The following is a 19,012-nucleotide window of genomic DNA, read 5'->3' as shown; positions in this document are numbered from 1 at the left end:
CACTTCCGACCCCAAAACCGGGACTCCATCCATAGAAAGTGATGGTTTGCATTTGGTGGGACATCAAATGAGTAATTCATGCCGAATTACTCAATACACAGTGAACTGTCAATGCAGAGATCTATAGTCAGCAACTGGAACGTCTAAATCAAGCCCTTCATCAGAAACGCCGTTCACTCATCAATCGGAAAGGTGTTCTTCTTCTTATCCACGATGATGCAAGTTCACATGAGGCACGTTTGGTGCAACACAAGATTATGAAGTTGGGTTGGGAAGTTCACCCCACCACCATATTCTCCAGCTATGGAACCATTAGATTACCATCTTTTTCGTTTACTGCAACACCATATGAATGGGAAAACTTATGCAAATGTGGAAGGTGTTAAAGAGGACATCGACATGTATTTCTTGCTTCAAAGCCAAGTTATTTCTTTAATCAGGGCATTAACAACGTAACTGTAAGATGGAAAAGCATCATCGATAAGAATGGAGATTATCTCATTTAATAGATGTTTTGATATTCAAGTTGTTCACGTTTTCTCAGCGACATTAACTTTTTAACGACCATGGAAACTAGATTAACAGTTTCTTGTCATCACCCGCATACACTCGGTCCAGCTGTATCAAGCATCATTGTTTACATTAATTGCTTAAGCTAATATCACGTGACTCTAAACGCTCTTTAATTAGAAGAATTTAATAAAATTTAGTGAATTTGTGCTTAAAAATGAATAGTTAATATTAATCGTATGTAAAGTTCCGCATTTTCGTGCGAAGAAAAAAACAAGAGGAAATCCTCAATAGCCGCAACACTTGTAATTATTTTAGGCGGGATTAAAGTAAATTAATCTATTACTTTTTTTTATTAGCTATATATTTGTGTGCAAGCAACACCAATTGTATGGCGCGGATATACCGAATCGGATCATTAGGATCTCTACCAGCCTACTCTCAAATTGAAATTCTTTTAGCCAGGATTAGAATTAATTAATCCGAGACTTTGGGCATGGCCAAATACATCAATCGAAAGAGTTTGTCTTCCTGAATACAACACTGTAATGATATCTCAAGTCGATCAAAAGGTAATGGAGCTATGAGCTGAAAGATTCTATAATTGATACTTGAAACCGTCGGTACTTGATAAACTCGGAGCCATTATGCGAGCCACTGTGCCTCAACTAAAAGTAGAAAGAAATTCAATCAAAATTGGATATTGGATATCTCGTGTATTTCTTAATGGATTGTTTTGAAAGTTGGTATGTGAAGTGAGGGCCCAGTAGAGCATATCCACTAAACATATGCGATAGTTTGGATAACCACAGTCCGAGCTACAAAAAGTGGAATCTTCCTAAAGTAACACTCCTCTTAATAACACACAGTGTGTCCTGCATGTTGTGTTGGCCGCACGATACATTAGTGTCTTGATATTAGATTCAGCAAACACAAGACCCTTTTATATAATTAATTAAGTATCGTTAAAATATCATCTGAGAGTAAGACTGCTAGCGAGATTGGGATGAGACAGACACAATGATTCTTTACATAAAGTAATGATAACCATATGGTAAAACAAAATCAATGTAACAATACAACGATTTGTAACGTTATGTGTGCAATTAAATGTTTATATACAATACATCACAATATATATTAAACACAAAAGAATGGATCGTAAAAACATGCCCCTCTCCTTACTAGTAGATCAGCAGTAAGCTCCGAGTCTTAACAAACTTTACAGAGGGCACAGTATATCTAGCCCATTGTGCAGCTTCACGCTTAAACAATAATTTTTTATATGTATGTGGGGCAGAGGTTTGTACAAGCTATGAGCTAGAAGTTAATCTTCCTCATGGAATACATATGACGATAAATCGTTGTGTAAGTGTGCTAATGTGTTTTTAAATTATATTTAATTATTTTGTATAAACAATTATTCCATCCCATCCGCAATATTGCTTAATGTTTGTTTTAATATTCACTTTGGATTTTTTTAAAGTTATTTTCCTATTTAATAACTTGTTCTGAAAATTGTTTACCTAACTGCAACCATAATATTAGGAACTTCGCACATTTCTAGTTATCTACAGTCAAGGTTATGGCTAGGTGGTTAAGGCACTTGATTCGCAATCAGAAGGCCGGGAGTCACAACAAACATGCTCGCCCTTTCAGTCGTCAATCCCAATATTCGTTGGTAAAAGACTAATCCAAGAGTTGGCGCTGGGTGGTGATGACTAGCTGTCTTCCTTCTAGTCTTACACTGCTAAATCAATTTTTTCGAAGATCTTTGTGATGATAATTTTGTTTGTTTGTATTTAAACACAGAGATACTTAAAGGGCTATCTGTGCTCTGCCCACATCGGGTAGCGAAACCCGGTTCCTACCGTTGTAAGTCCGCAGACATACTGCTGTGCCACTGGGGGAGGGGGGAGCATTGATGATAATAGCCGCCGATTTCGAGAGATGAATGGAAGCTTGGAGTTTTTTTTTTGTTTTTTTTTCTGAATCTCCACTCTGAAACTTGTTTATTACATATTAAGCTGTTGTAGGGCATAGGCCATACTTCAGTGAAATGGCGTTTAGGATTGAATTGTTGTTTTTCGCAACCATAGCCTTCCATTTGTAGATGAAGCCATTGCTATTATATGGTTTAAAATGTAGTTTCAGAGTACAAGCTGTCTGTCCTAAGCGAACTGCGTAGAAATTTTGTTTACTTACATGGAAAGCTTAGGAAACTTTATTCTTAAAATACTGTGTCATTTAGCCTAAATTATATCGCCAGACAAATACCTTTCTTCAGCGACATAATCCTCCAACCATAAGCTATTTTTGGCAGCACTGAAGTGTCGAGCGGTCAAGAATTCGCCACGAACCGAATACATAGATTCCATATGTATTAATCATGAGAGAAAGGCTTGTTTGTCGAGGCATTCCACTACATTATTATTATTATATTCAATTAACCTTCTGTATCCCCCTTCCACGTGGATTCCTGTACGTGGTGAGGGGACCTCCCAGGGAAGGTACTGTATTTCCAGTTACTTTCTCTGGGATCTAAACAGACATCGTGTCTGATACTGGTGTTTGGGTATAGTGCTCACGAAACCCTGGCGTTGCTGCAGTGTCCTTGTTTGACATTGTAGTGCATCCCCTCGTAGGACTCTATGGCGGGTGGGGTCAGTGCGCACTGAATCACTCTCTTTAATTATGGATTCCCCCATTCCAAATAAAATAAATTTTAAAAATCTGCTTATTGGTAAACGACCACGCCTAGAAGACTCTGAACAGCAGTATCCATCACAAAGTACACCTGTACCTCGCTTTTTTGATCCTGCATTCACTGTCTGATAAATCTTTAGGGCAAATGTCTCCCTTTTTTATTCAGAAGGGCTTAGATGGGCTTGCTGGCTCTCCAAAGTCAGTTAAGAAGCTCCATTCTGGAGACATCTTAGTAGAAACTTCCACAGTTAAGCACAATGAACGTCTCTTGAATTCAAAGGCCATTGGGGATATACCCATTGAGGTTACTCACCACACTTCCTTGAACTCCTCACGAGGAGTTATTGTTGAGAGGGACATGATGTCTATCCCCGAGTCGGAAATCCTTGCTGGTTTCTCCAGCCAAGGAGTTTCAGCAGTTCGAAGGATCTCCACTCGTCAAGATAGAATTATGGTGCCGACCTCAGTTTTAATTTTGACGTTTTCATCACCACGTCCACCTGCTGCCATTAAGACAAGTTATTTGAACTGTAAGGTAGGGCCCTATATTCCCAACCCTCTCCGATGTTTTCAGTGTCAGCGGTTCGGTCACACAAAGACATCTTGTCGTGGTTCTGTGACGTGTGCTCGTTGTGGTGGCAAAGACCATGACTCCTACGAGTGCAAAATGGACCCTCACTGTGTTAATTGTAGTGGTTCCCACCCCTCCTACTTTAGGTCTTGCCCTAAGTGGGTGGAGGAGAAAGAGATACAGCATTTGAAGACTCTAAATAACATCTCTTATCCTGAGGCTCGGAAGCTATTATTCCCTCCTACATCGCGGACATATGCCTCTGCACTACGCTCCACTGCTACAGTGGGTGTGCAGACGGACCTTTCTGTGCCTCCATCTGAGTCTTTTTCACCCTATATGCGGAGTCTTCTGCCCTCCGAGGATAATAAAGTTGATCAGTCTACATCTACTCCAATCTCTGTCCCCACTGTTCCTTCCAGTGACTGCCTGGGTCAACCTCCTCGGGCACCAGCCTCTGGTGTCCGTACGGGTCCTTCTTTGGCCCCTAAATGCAGGATGATTATTCGATCACGTCCTCAGTCATTGGATTCTCACTCTGATGACAGAGATCTGCCCGCTCGTTCAAGGGCAGGATCCATGGAGGTCTAGTAAAGAAAAACGACGTGATCGTAAACCAAAGGGTTCTCTACACTGTTCTCCTAAATCTACATACAAATGACCACTTTGATACAGTGGAACTGTCGGGGTTTTAGTTCTAATCTCGATGACATTAAGGCCTTAATTGACTCCTATTATCCCGCGTGTCTGACCTTACCGGAAACATTTCTGAAACCTGCCGATACAGTCACCCTTCGGCAGTTTTCCTTGTACTGGAATGACAGGCTGTGTGATGGGCGGGTACATGGAGGGGTGGCACTGCTGGTCGACCAGCATGTGCCCTCTTTATCTGTGTCCCTCGATACACCCTTGGAGGCTGTAGCCATATGTGTTTCCTTGGGTTGTGCCATCACTGTAGTCCTGGCAAGGCTACGCATTGGTCATAGTTTTTTACTGTCGTGCCGTCGTTACGACCGTGAGCGGCGGTACCATTTTAGACACATTTTATCTAAAAGTTTACCCCTGACGCTGGACAGTGTCATTTGTAATGGTGACATTGTCCGATTAGATTGTATTTTTAATTTTTTACACACTATAGGTATTTTTAATTCTATATAAATCTTTTATCGACTGTATTGGTTTTAACTCGCTGTATGTTTACTTTAATTTACTTTCATTGTTTTTAACGGTTGTTTGGCGCAGATAGCCTTGCTGCTTTGCTCCATAAAGCACCAAACAACCAACCAACCTCTGTATCTAGTGAAATGTATATCAGTAACAATTAGTTGTCATCAAATAAAGTACCTGTGAGGTTGTGGGATTCGCTATTAACAAGAGGACATTTAGTTAAGTAACTACTGTAGAAATAAGGCATTCGACAGGGTCTTACTGGTTTGTCTACAATAGAGGGAAAGATACTTTCTTAAAGCTATGTAGAGAACTGTCGGAATGGCAGAATACGTGAAAAGAGTGAGACAACAAACAAAAGAAGTTTATTATTGAATTTTCACTGCTTTGATTAATTTTAAAGATAATTCCGTAACTATTTCATTATCATTCTAAATTATATATTCACCGTTTTAGTACAATAGTATTATAAACACTCTACAGAACTGGATTTAACCACACTACAATTTAAACTAAAGCACAAGGGTATATAACACAGGATCACTATCTGTTTAATGTTTCTTATGTGAAGTCCGGTCAGTGGCCTTCAAGGTGCCAAAAATAAATGAACCGATAAAGGTAACCTAGACTGGTTTGGCTTATTTTGAGTTTCGTGCAAAGCTACACGAGGACTATCTGCACTAGCCGTTCCTTCAGTATAAAAATATTTTATTCCACGCATTGTCTGTAAATAGATTATAAGGGGAAAAAAAGTAAGCAGAAATGAAAATATGCTATTAAGAATAACATTTGTTTAGACTAAATATACCCTTTCTTTATGTTAATGTTTTTAAAAATAATTAATCAACGTCATATCATTATTCAAAGAAGCAAACGCTCTTTGAACTGACTAAAATAAATAACACTTAAAGCCTATGTTTAAAAATATGGTTACAGATACAGATTAACTATATTCGAACATTATTTTCCCAATCCATACGACAGAGTTTGTTTGTTTCTACAACAAAGCTACATAATTGGCTATCTGCCCTCTGTAAACTATAACATTCCTTGGAAAGTTAAGTCTATTGTTTAGTACTGCTATAGTGAGGGTTACTTACACTTTATATAAATGATTTTCCTATTGCTTGAATCTAAACTTTCAAAGCCAAGTATAAAGAGAAAGATAGTTATCATTACACAATATTGCATAACATTGCAATTTCAATTATAACAAGCTTCTGCAAAAGATGACGAGGTCAATCCCTGACCATATTTTGACAAACTTTCAACAGATCATTTACTATCAGTGAACGCTGGCTTTCGAGGCGACGTTTATGTAGACTATAAACAAAATCTATGAAGCTACATCGTGGGACGTTATAGGTCGAATGATATTGATACGATTCCTAAACAATGGAATATGGGATACATCCAAGAAAGTGGATCTTGTAAAATTGAAAAACGAAAAAACTCCATCCGATATCAAGATGTTGGTAGATTTCCCAGACAACGATTCTGAGTGTAGAGACGATGATGCTGAACATCCTGTAAAACAACCTGTAAAACCTGAACTTGGCTTTTTTGATTCTATTCCATGTATAGGCATTCTTTTAGCAATGTTTGCCAGTACCTGCGGAGCAATTAATGCTTTACTGATAAAAGTTTTACGTCACTTGGGCCCATCTGAAATTTTTGGCCTTAGATGCATAGTTCACATTGTGCTTTTAATTCCTATTATGCTTTGGACGCGGCCGAAGATGTTCTTTGCTGGCCAAAACGGAATTATTCTGTCATTAAGAGCTATTTTAGGAACTGGCTCCTTGGTGTTATACTATTTTGGATTTTATTATCTGCCAATTGGCGACGCTTCATTAATTTTCTTCAGTCAACCAATCTATACCAGTTTACTTGCTTGTTTTTTTCTTGGTGAAAAGTGTGGACCATTTGAAATTTCAACTATTCTGGTTAATATCCTCGGAGTTGCTCTTGTGGCGTCTCCGTCTTTCCTGTTTTCTACGCAAGGATTCTCTCATGACCACGTCGTTGGATGTTTATGTGCCATCGGTGCTGCTACCGGAGAAGCTACTATACGTGTGGGGATGCGGCGACTTCAGGATGTGCCGAAAACCGTAGTAATATTTTGGTGGTCCGTTTGTGCTTCATTGATTACCTTGCTGGGTACCTGGAGCTTGGGAGTCTGGCAAAACCCAGAAAACTGGCTAGAAATTTTATACATCTTACTAATAGGCGGCATGGGGCTGCTGAGCCAGGCAGCGCTTACAACTGCGTTGTACATCGAAGAAGCAGGAAGAGTTTCTATTGCAGGTACTTCTGAAATTATAGTTGCCTACGTTTTGCAAGTAACTGTGCTAGGAGAAGCTCCTACAGTCACTAGTATAATAGGAGCCCTTCTTGTCATCACAGGTATAATCCTTGTAGGTATCAAACAGCTACAATGTACTGAAGTCCTGAAAAATCATCTTCATGGGTATACATCTTTGATACAGCCAAAATTATGATTTTAACAAATTGTACTATAATGTTAAAGTACTTGTGTAACTTCATTTGTAAATAAATGTCATGTTTGGCTCAAGTTTTTGATACAGTACCTTTTATGTTTTAAGCGTTATAAGCCTTCAAGCTTACCTTGTGGTTTTTAAAATACGAATTTAGATCAAAGGAAACTCAAAACGGAATCAAGAATTCAAAATCTAAACTAAATTAAAAGCTTAAACATTCGACTTATAAATAAAGGAGAAGTAACACGATTGATATATTTGACCACGTCCAATGCTTCGTAGATTAATTTACTATAATTCTGCCTAAAATAATTAAATTTGAGGGTAGGCTGCTAGAGATCTTGATAAGTAATAAAAAATCGATACGGGTATACGCGTACCCCACGCTTGGTGTTAGCTCACAAAAAATATAGCAAATAAGAGGAGGGGGAAAAAGTCTTAGATTAATTTCCTCTAATCCGGCCTAAAAGAATTAAGTGGCGCGACTATTGAGGATTCCCTTTTGTTTGTTTTTCGAAATAAAAAACCCAAAGTTATATTGCTCTAGATTATTTAGGAGTCTGGAGGTTAGTTACTTTGATCAGAGGCACCATTATTGCAATAAGTTAGTGACTTCGGATTTTATTCCACCAATATTAAAAGTTCTTGATCAAATATTTTAACTTTAAAAAATATATATAAATCTAGGAAATGGGGGAGATTTTGCCAAATGAGAAATCTATGGAAAATCAGGTTGTCTCCAAAAAAGGTTTGACCTCCTGAGTCCCAAACTGTAATTATATCTCAAATATGTCAAGAGATGACGGATCTATGTGCTAAATGTTTGTACTCTATTAAAAAAACAAATAAAAACAAAGTCGGCCATTCTGTGAGCGGCTAAGCCTTGGCTAAAAATGTGTAATTATAAAGGGGAATATTGAGTATCGGAATCTTAGTCTCCATAACTGTATTGTTAAAGTTGAATGTATTATTTGAGATCCTACAAGAAAAGCCGTTTCATGCTACAGTTATAAAATTTAATCGTGTTATTAGTAAGATCCGGGTCAGCGAGAAACCAACCTTGGGTGCTGTCGTGTGCACTTTTTTTTTTAAGTATGAAAATAAACTGCGAAAGTGCGCAATAGGTGCGGAATGGTTGAAAAGGGTGAGAGCAGCTTTCAGAACTTAAAAAAATATTTTCTGGTCGTGGAGAAATAGGCGAAAACGATCGCTACATCCCGAATGATTTGATTTCAGCAAATATTAGTTATTTTAGTTCCAATGACGTTATTAATTAATTTCAATACATAATTAGTGAGAATATGCATGTTTCTAGTTTTCTTCTAATAAGTCTTCAATCTCAGTGTCTAAATCTTGTAACAAAACACTCTTCAGCACACATTTTGATAAGAACATCTTTTTCTGCCTCTTCTCTTTTTTTTTTTTTACTGGCTTTTGGATCTCTTGCAATATTCCACGTCTACTTTGGGGGATAACATGCAATGGTTTGCTGTGAATATGGCAGGAGAATCACAATCTAAACACATTTCACAGCTTCTGTTTTCCCGCGCAAAACACGATTCTGAAATTGATTTTGGGTGGGTTTCCGACTGATCAGGATCTTAAGGATACATAATAAAAAGACTACATACACATGTGAATTATACATCACTTATTAGGTTAAAGAGTAATAATTTGACGTGTCGTGTAGTCGCTTTACCTTTTTAAATAGAGAGATGTAGTATTTTCTTGGTTAAAATACGCACTTTTTAAGGTGTTTAAAATATTATTTTTTTCTTCACAGTTCCAAAGACTATATATAGCCTTCGTATTTTTCAAATATTGCGTGGAAAATATTTTATGTTATTCGACTGGAACGATGCACGCATTTCAAAATGGAACTATTTTTTTTTTAATTATAAAAATCCCAGAAGTTAAGCCTTATTTTGTCATGAATCTTCAGGTTACTTTCGTTACTACTTTACGTGTAAAAAAAAAGAAGTCTAACAACAGAAGGGTTTCAAAAATAGTAGATTTCAATCAAAATTCCTAATTTTACAATTTCATTTCTTTGTTCTGTCTTATTCGAGTCCACCTTTAAGTTTGGTTTTATTCAGGATAAGAAAAAATTGATTTTTTTTTACCTTTGGAAGCGGTACAACACATTTCATTATTGAATTTCTAAGAAATAAACACAATCATTTTGCTTTAAAATACGCAATATTTAATGTGTTTTAAAAAATATCTTAATGGTCGAGTATTAGTTGTTTTAAGAAATAAACAATTTTAATTTAGTATGCAAGACCAAGGGTAAGAACAAGAGTATCTTCGAGTCTGAAACGTTGTTAACGTCTTTACCAAAGACTCTTTCTGTGACTAGCTGTTAAAAGACACCTTGTTACCGGATACTACGAACAGCAGCAATCGAGTGAGTATATCTGTCATTAGGCTAACTTTCACTGCTTCCTACTGACCAGCCCCCCAGTAGCACAGCGGTATGTCTGCGGACTTACAACGCTAGAATCCGGGTTTCGATACCCGTGGTGGGCAGAGCACAGATAGCCCAATGTGTAGCTTTGTGCTTAACTTCAAACAAACAAACAAACAATCCTACTGACCAAAGGAAAATATGATTGGACAGGCTTGAAAAGTGTAACAATCGTCAGTCTGTGTACGGAAAGGCTAACTCTAATATAAATTGTTTGTGAATCTTAGGAAGGACATTCATTACACCAGCTATCGTATGACACCTAACACTCGGTTAGTTGTTTGGTGTTTTCTGGCGCAAAGCACCAGTAAAAGTAAATTAGAGTAAAATGTAAAAATACAGCGAGTTAAAACCAAAATATGTCCAAAATTTGGATAAAAGATTTATATACATTTAAAAATATTTGTGTAAATAGTGTGTAAAAAATTAAAAATACAATGTAATCGGACAGTGTCACCATTACCAATGACACTGTCTAAATGACTGTGTCTAAAATGATACCGTCGCTCACGGTCGTAACGACGGCATGACAGTAAAATGTGGGCTATTGTGACTTGAGTGTCACAATGGCTACACATCGGTGGGTCAATATCCGATAAAAGAAAACGATGGGTTAAAAACTATGACCAATGCGTAGTCTTGCCAGGACTACTTCCTCCTTTCGATCCTTACGGAACCAAGACGGCCACAGACCAACCGAAGGTTTGATCTGGAAAAGCGTTGCTCACTCCAAGTCGACTGCCAACTGGCACGAAGCCGCGCCTTGAAGACAGGACGGTAGTCCATGTATGGGACAGGCACGGCCGTAATGACACCAGAGCAGACGGACTTAGCTGCAGTGTCAGGAAGCTCATTCCGGTGAATACCGACGTGGCCAGGGATCCAGAAGAACTGGATGGAAATAAAGATAGCGAAAAGTGGGCCAATCGATGTTGAATATCGACAAGAACAGGGTGAGAACTAACGTTAAGCTATTCCAGGGCCAGTAGAGAGCTAAGAGAATCAGTGTAAATAGTACAATTACTGTACTGCATAGCTTCTACATGATCCAGGGTAAGAGAAATGGCATATAACTCGGCAGTGAACACAGAAACTTTAGATGAGATCCTTGCGAGCAACTACCGAGCCACAGCAAACCATGGCAGAACCTACAGAGTCACATGATTTCGAACCATCCGTGTAAATGGGAAGATAGCAATGGTTCGAAAGATGTTCAGTAAAAAGAAGACGATACTTCCAATCGGGAGTATCCGCCTTCCCCAGATGACTCAAGGAAAGGTCACAGAATGGGATGGTAATAAGCCATGGTGGAATGAGCTGATCATTGGGGACAGCAATGTCATCCAATGTCAGACCCAATTCAGCCAGTAATGCCCAGATACGAAGGCCAAATGGAGGAATAGCAGACCGTCTGTTCTGAAAGAGCATTGCCCACCGAGGAAGAAAAACACAATCCCAGGTGAGATGCCGTGGTAAGGATCGAAGCTTAGTAGCCTATTGTAGAGAAAGTTGTAAACGACGGAGGTGAAGAGAAGGTTCGTGGGACTCAGTTTACAAACTCTGGACTGGAAAAGTGTGAAAAGCACCGGTGCAGAGCCGAAGCCCCAGATGGTGAATGGGGTCCAGCATCTTCAGGGCCGAGGTCCTGGTGGAACCATAGACCAAAGACCCATAGTCCAGTTTGGATCGAATCAAAGCATGATAAATCCTAAGCATAGAATATCGATCCGCTCCCCAAGAGCTGGAAGAGAGGACACGGAGCATGTTCAGAACCCTTGCACACTTGACACATAACTGCTTGATGTGCAGAATGAATCTAAGCTTATGGCCAAAGAAAAGCCCCAAGAACTTTACCTCAGGGACCACACAAATAACTATATCGCCGTGACGGAGCTCGGGATCGGGTTGAGACGCAATTGGCGGCAAAAATGCATGCAAACGGTTTTGGAAAAAGAATATTAAAAAGCATTTGCAGTGGTCCATGTCAACAACCAATTGAGGGCAGTCTGAAGCTGCCACTCAATAAACCTCATGTTCGACGACTGACACAAGATGTGGAAGTCGTCGACATAGAGCCCATTTGCAACAGTCGGAGGAAGATTATTAGTGATGGCATTAATTTTAACACTAAAAAGTGTGAAACTCAAGACACAGCCCTGAGGGACTCCAAGTTCTTGTGGGAAAGAACGGGAAAGAGTGGAACCCACACGGACTTGGAATAGCCTGTTCTGTAAAAATTTGTGGATAAAAATGGGTAAATGGCCACACAAACCACAGGAGTGGAGGTCCTGCAAAATTCCGTACCTCCACGTAGTGTCATAAGCCTTCTCGAGATCGAAGAACACAGGCCTTTCTCAAAGAGAACACCTTGTTTTTCCCTGATCGACGTTTCAAGTCGAATCAGATGGTCCGCGGTGGAGCGCTGTCGATGGAACCCACACTGGGTGGGCAAGAGGAGTGTGTTCGATTCGAGGAACCAAACAAGACTAGCATTAACCATCCTCTCTGTGACCTTACAAAGACAACTAGTCAAAGTGATAGGATGATGGGATGATCCTTCCCAGGTTTAGAGAAAGGGAGGACAATAGCCTGGCTCTAAACATCAAGAAAACATACTCTTGCCAGATCCGGTTAGAAATAACCGGAAGAATAGCAAGAGAGGCAGGAGAGAGATGGCACAGCATCCCATAATGAACATCATCAGGTCCGACCAATGAAGAGCAAGTTTGAGTTTTACCAGAAAAAAGGGGTGATTATAGTCATAGAGATGATCGGCCCAAAAGAAAAGAAAAGCGATCACTCTTCCCGAGACTTGATGGCCAAGAAGGCAGGAGAAAAAACAGAAGTGCTAGAAGCACGAGAAAAGCTGTGGCGGAGAGCATCAGCAAGTTCTTGGCCATTGGAGAGCAAGATGGAAAAGGCATGGGAAACATACCTCCCAGTGACTTTCCAAATCTTGTCCCATACAGTTTTGGAACTGGTGGTAGAAGAGATGCGTGTAGTGAACTTAATCCAAGACTCCTTTTGGCTTTGACGTCGAACCTGCCGAGTGTGGGCACGAGCCCACTGATAAACTATGCAGTTAAAAAGAGAGGGATACCATCAGAAGGTATCCCATGCCCATTTTTAAGCCTTCTGTGCCTCCTGACAGGCGGGAGTCCACCATAGACGAGGATACAATGGAAAATGTGTCAAGGTCTTAGGAATAAAATGAGAAGCCGTCTGGGCGATATAGTCAGTCACTGCAACCACATAGTCATCTATTGATGTCAGACAGACAAAGGCAGGATCAAGTTTGGAGAGAGAGGTGAAAGATGGCCAGTAGTAGGAACCACTACAATCAACACAGTGAGGGTACAATTAGCACTCCTAAGCATTGTGGTTCTTGGCACCACAATAAGCACACGTCACAGAACCATGACAAGATGACTTTGAATGACTGAACCGCTGGCACTGAAAACATCGGAGAGGGTTAGGAATATACAGCCATACCTTACAGTTCAAATAATCCGCCTTAACAGTGGCAGGTGAATGTGGTGATGAAAACGTCAAAATAAGAACACAGATTGGTACCATAATTCCATCTTGACGAGTGGAGATCCTTCAAACTGCTGAAACTCCTTGGCTGGAGAAACCAGCAAGGATCTCTGACTTAGAGATGGTCTTCAAGTCCCTCTCGACAATAACTCCTCTTGAGGAATTCAAAAAAGCATGGGGAGTAGCCTCAATGGGTATATCCCCAATGGTCTTTGAATTCAGGAGGAGTTCACTGTGTTTTGGTGTTGATGTTTCCACCAAGATATCCACAGAACATAGCTTCTTGACTGACGTTTACCAATTAGCAGAGTTTTTCTTTTTTTTTATTTGGATTTGGGGGATCCATAATAAAGGAGAAAGATTCAGTACCCACTGTCCACACCCACCATGGAGTCCTACGAGGGGATGCACTACAATGTCAAACACTGCAGCAAAGCCAGGGTTTCGTGAGCACTATACCCAAACACCAACATCAGACACGATGTCCACAACACCCACTGAGAACGCCCAACACTAGTACTCAGTTGACCCTAGCCCGAGTGTACCAGCCGATTGACCCTGGGGAGGCCACCCCAAGGTCACCTGTCTACAGGAATTCAAGGCCAAAGTGGTGTGTTGCAGTGCCCCAAACACCACTCAACCACCAGGATCCTCTCCTCCTCTTCACAGGTCGCCACGCATGGCAAACACGTGGGTGGATGTTTAGATCCCAGAGGAAGTAACTGAAAATACAGAACCTTCCCTGGGAGGTCCCCTCACCACGTACAGGAATCCACATCGAGGGGTTGAGTTAAGTGTCATCGACAATCAATAGCAAGAAAAAAGAAGATTCAGTTAAGTACTTTATTCTTGTTTTTTATGTTTATTCTTTATTTATTATTAAAAATGTAAAATGTAAAAATAGCTATCTCTTTAGGTTAGATTAGGTAAAATAAATAATAATAATATAATAACAATGTTTCACAAAGCACACACGAGAACAGCTCATGGGTAATGTAATTCGACAGTGTAACATGACCTCTACATTCCCCAAGTGATTTACAACTTATAATGGTGTGAATAGTAATTAGACAAAGTTCAAAGGACAATAAAACAATAAAACTTAGTTATAAATAGATGTATAATGCCACTTATTGTAAATGAATGTAGTTTCATGTTACAATTTGGATTAGTTAGATTTTTTTTGGTGGCTACAAGGTCGGTCAAATTGACCAACACTGTATAGAGTTAGAGTAGAAAAAATAACAGACAAAATATAGTTTTATTGAAAACAAATATTTGAAATGTAATAAAGAGGTTTTAAAGATTTCACAAATCAAATCCAAGATTTCTGAGATGAAAAGTATTTTTAATCTCAACATGAAAATCACTTTGCACATGGACAATTAAAAACAACTACTCGATATATTCATGGACAAATTTTTTTTTTAGTTTATTTAAAATACTTCACAAAAAAATCTTATTTTTTGTGACTTACGTTTACTGAGAGACTGACAAATTTTCTGAAGATATCATACTATATTAAAAGTTAGTAATATAAAAGCTACAAAGAGGTGGTGTGGTCAGTGAAATAGACTGAACCGATGTTGAAAGAGTCAAACCCCAATGCCATATGAAAGACAGCACAACTTCTATGCCAGAAACATGAACTTCTGGATAGCCAGGCGTATCATATCAGATCATGGCCGATTCCACAGCGAGAGCCTAAAAAGAAGTGAAAGAGTTAGACACACTGGAAAGGACTGCAGAAGCAGAAACCCGGGTGTAGCAGCCAATCTAGTGCTATCAACAGGATTTGACAATGGGTTGAAACAAATCATATTTCTTACCCTGGGTAACATATGAAATGGAGAGAAGGTTTAGACTGGTAATCCCATCCTGTACAGACAGAAAGTAGATACTGCCAAAGCCCAAAGATGAGATACTGGAGATCGAATTGCCAGTAGTTGGGTGATCCAATAAGAGGCCAACCCACCTATTAGAGTTACAAAATGAAAGTCAATCCAACAGATTCCTCATGATGCAACATTTATTCTTCGAGAGAATCTGTATGAATTGAGACAAAGGACCAGCTACCATCACCCGTGGAACATGACAAGCTAGAAGGGTGATAAGATGAGACTAATCCTGAGAAAGGAAGTACAAAATTCAAAAATAAGCTCTAAGCCACATGCCTCCATGACAAGAAACATAAGACACCACCACAAAATAGTCCAAGTGAAGCCTGATGATTTACCCCTTAAGAAGCCCAGACCAGGAGGCTTTGCTAGTTGAAGAGCAAGAAGGATGCAAACACTGTGTAGGAAATCCTCATCATCCATGCATAGACTCTGGAATTCCTGACTGTTGGTATATGCATCCCATCCCTGAAGCAAGGCATTTGTGAAGTGAATGAAACTCTGGACAAGGTGGCAGTAGAGGAGCCCAAATCGTAGTAGTGTCCCAACTTAACAACTCCTCGAGATCAAATAATGATCCCGACTAAAGAAATTGGGGAAACCAGTAAACAGATGTGTATGATCCTTGATCACTTAAAGACCAATAAAAAGATTGCTTGTGTTCATATCTGAAAGGAACAAAGGATTCAAGTGATGCCAACATTCCCAAAAGAGAAAGAACCATCCATGCAATGGGAGAAGGAGAGAGGAGTAAGAGTCTAGCATCCTATTCTATAACATTGAGCAGGATGGGAGACAGCTGAGCCCGACTGAGAGATGCAATGAAAAATAAACAATACCCAGACTGATGATATATTGAATTGGAGCAAGAACAGATGCTGTAGTCCAAATGGGAAGCCTGCCTGGGTTGTATCTGAAATGAGAATCAGTATATTAAGGTTTAACAATTAACAAGATAGTGCCAACAGTAACCAGTCATCCAAGGAATGGTGCACATACAGTATGATAGAAGGAAGAGGGGGAGAAAGAAAAAAAAACTCGTTAAATACAGCAGAACCCATGTGAAGCATATGCAAGTCCAAAGGGAAAAACCTGGAACTGCAGTACCTGACCCTTGTGAACCACAAATGCTAAGAGTGGTGGGACTCCACCTCTATGGGAAAATGTAGGTAGGAGCTGACCCCAACCAAGTTGGACATCTATAATCCCAGTAAAAAAAAATCAACACAGATTAAGGAATGAGTAACTTGTGAACCTTGGAGAATATAGACATTGATATAGACAAGGATATTTCTCCAGTCTGCATAGGCCCAACAACAGACAGGAATAAAAACTCAGAAGAACTACACTGACTCTCTCCCTACCCCCGAACCAACCAAACTCAGATAACCCTAGAAATAAGTTCCAAATCCTGATGAACTGTGGGAGATGGAAACCCTACAGGTTGGGTGGAAAAAAGTGGGAAAGATGTGAATTGAATGACAAAATGTGACCCAAGGACCTGCAGAGCTCCTGGACCCGTGGTTAAGGTTACCACACGTCCAGAAGTTCTTGTAACTTATCTCCCACATACCCTGAAGGTATACAATAATCACCAACACTGCTGGTGATCCAACTAAAAAGTGGAAACCTCGGATATAAGCAGAATCTATTCTGAGTATCAATATACCAAGCAGCTGATGTCGGGGGTTGGGACTCATGAATAGGGGTGAAATTATGACCCCCTGTAAGAGCTGATGAAATATGACACTCCAACAACAACCGGGAGGAATGTAGAAGTCAATAATTGAACCAATCATGCATGATAACAAGGGATCCAGCTCATTAACAAAGCTGGTGATCCTGATAGTATTTTAACAAAATGAAGTGAAAGGAAACAAAAATCTGAATGTGAGTTGCAAATCTGTAGAGTTACTTTGTCCCATCAGGGGACATAGACCTATATAAGTGAACTATAAACTCTGCCTTAGAACCCCATAATTCGAGGAGCAAATGTATTATTTGAGAGTCAGAAAAATGCCTCCACCTGGTCATGGTAGGCTAAATCATGAAGTTCAAACAACTTATCAGGTAAGGCCTTCATGTAATTAAGAAGTAAACCTTCCAGCATAAAACTAAAAATTCGCTCCCAGACTTTTCAGCCATCAAGTAAGTTGCAGACTCAAAAGCAACTGGGAAAAAGCCCAAAACATCACACACTCAAATAAACAACAGAAGAAAAACAAATCAAAGGCAACTTATCTTTTCGTTTTTCATAGGCCATATAAAGACTGTGTTGATTACCAGTGATAGGAACAGCATTTTTTGAGGTCAAGTAAGCAACTTCGAGCCATGTGCAGCATCCACCCTATGGAAACGAACCCTGGACACCCGCACTGAGAGCTCGTAAAATTACCATTGTCCCACAGGGGGGTGGGGTGAAAATCTAACAGACTAAAAGAAGGCACAGGAAAAAGCAAATCTAAAGTCTCTATCAAACGTCAAGGATTGCCCTCAATCAATTGTAGCCTCAGAGCCCCCCCACCCCCAGAAGACCACCACAGATCTGAATATTTGTTTCCACCTCATTATGAATAAAAATCATTGACAGTCTCAACAGAGAGTGACCCAGACCCAATTTGCCTCCATGCCAGAAATAATAATCTTGGAATTGATACTGTAATCCTCTTGCCAATAAGAAGAAAAAAATTTTGTTATTTGAATTATTATTATTACGAAAATCAACTAGATGATGCATTAGTGATGCTTTCTTAAGAAAAAGTAATAAAATTATCTGAATAAGGTGCTTATATACAGTACCAGGATAGAGGTCGCACAAACACTGGTGGAGAGTATCACAAGAAAATATTGCCAAGAGCAATTGAGTGGGGTATAAAAGACTGAAGCAAGCGAGAAAAAGTCAGACCAATGCTTAGATGGGCAAAGAAGAAACCCAGGGGATCAAGTAATAGTTATAAGTGTCAGCAGAATTTTGGAACTTACTTGTTTTTGACAACTAATAATATCACACACTCAAATACTCGTCAGACAGCTTAATTTAAAATCATACTTCTTTAAAGAGATTAAAATGTTTCAAAATTTTATTATGAGAAAAATAATATTGTAAAGGAATTAATAAAACATACTATAAAACATTTATAGCTGAGCAGGTAAACATGTTAGTAACATCTCATTTTTTATGTTTAAGTTACTAAAAATAGAAAAAGACTTACTTCACACAGAACAATTCCAAAGGAAAAAATGTCAACTTTTTCATCATATTTCTTTCCTTTCATCATTTCTGGTGCCATCCAGTAGGGATTCCCAACTACTGTATAGCGTTTCTTTCGCTCATACTTTTTTGATGAGTTTCGTTTCCCATATTTTCTGGAGGAATAAGAGTGGTGGTGGTCCGAGATGATCCTTGCTAAGCCAAAATCTGCTACCACTACAGTCCTATCCTGTGATTTATAAGTAAACAATATTCAAAGCAATACATGCATACACCAAGTCTTAATGTACAATATATATATATATATATATATATATATATAACTAAACTTACTTACTACTACTAAGTAAGGTAGTATAACTAATACGTACAACGAGGTAGGTAGTAGTATTATTACTTACTTATTTTCTTATTTGTGTACGTAGACGACTACTACTATACTAA

The 19,012-nt window shown here is 39.2% G+C and overlaps 1 protein-coding gene across 3 annotated transcripts in view; it reads right to left on the bottom strand.

Annotated features, from left to right (window-relative positions):
- The window catches only part of LOC106468301 (LIM domain kinase 1-like), a 79,905-nt gene that overhangs the window by 26,261 nt on the left and 34,632 nt on the right, over positions 1 to 19,012 (bottom strand). For all 3 annotated transcript variants that reach the window (XM_013928719.2, XM_022396640.1, XM_022396641.1), the window contains one exon: positions 18,570 to 18,797. In XM_013928719.2, coding sequence (XP_013784173.1) covers positions 18,570 to 18,797 — 228 coding nt within the window. The remainder of the gene's footprint in view (positions 1 to 18,569; positions 18,798 to 19,012) is intronic.

This window comes from Limulus polyphemus, unplaced genomic scaffold (genome assembly GCF_000517525.1).
Source record: "Limulus polyphemus unplaced genomic scaffold, Limulus_polyphemus-2.1.2 Scaffold2955, whole genome shotgun sequence".
In the NCBI taxonomy this organism is placed as follows: domain Eukaryota; kingdom Metazoa; phylum Arthropoda; class Merostomata; order Xiphosura; family Limulidae; genus Limulus; species Limulus polyphemus.
Note: the sequence above shows the minus strand (reverse complement) of the source record. Positions and strands in the feature narration are given on the sequence as shown.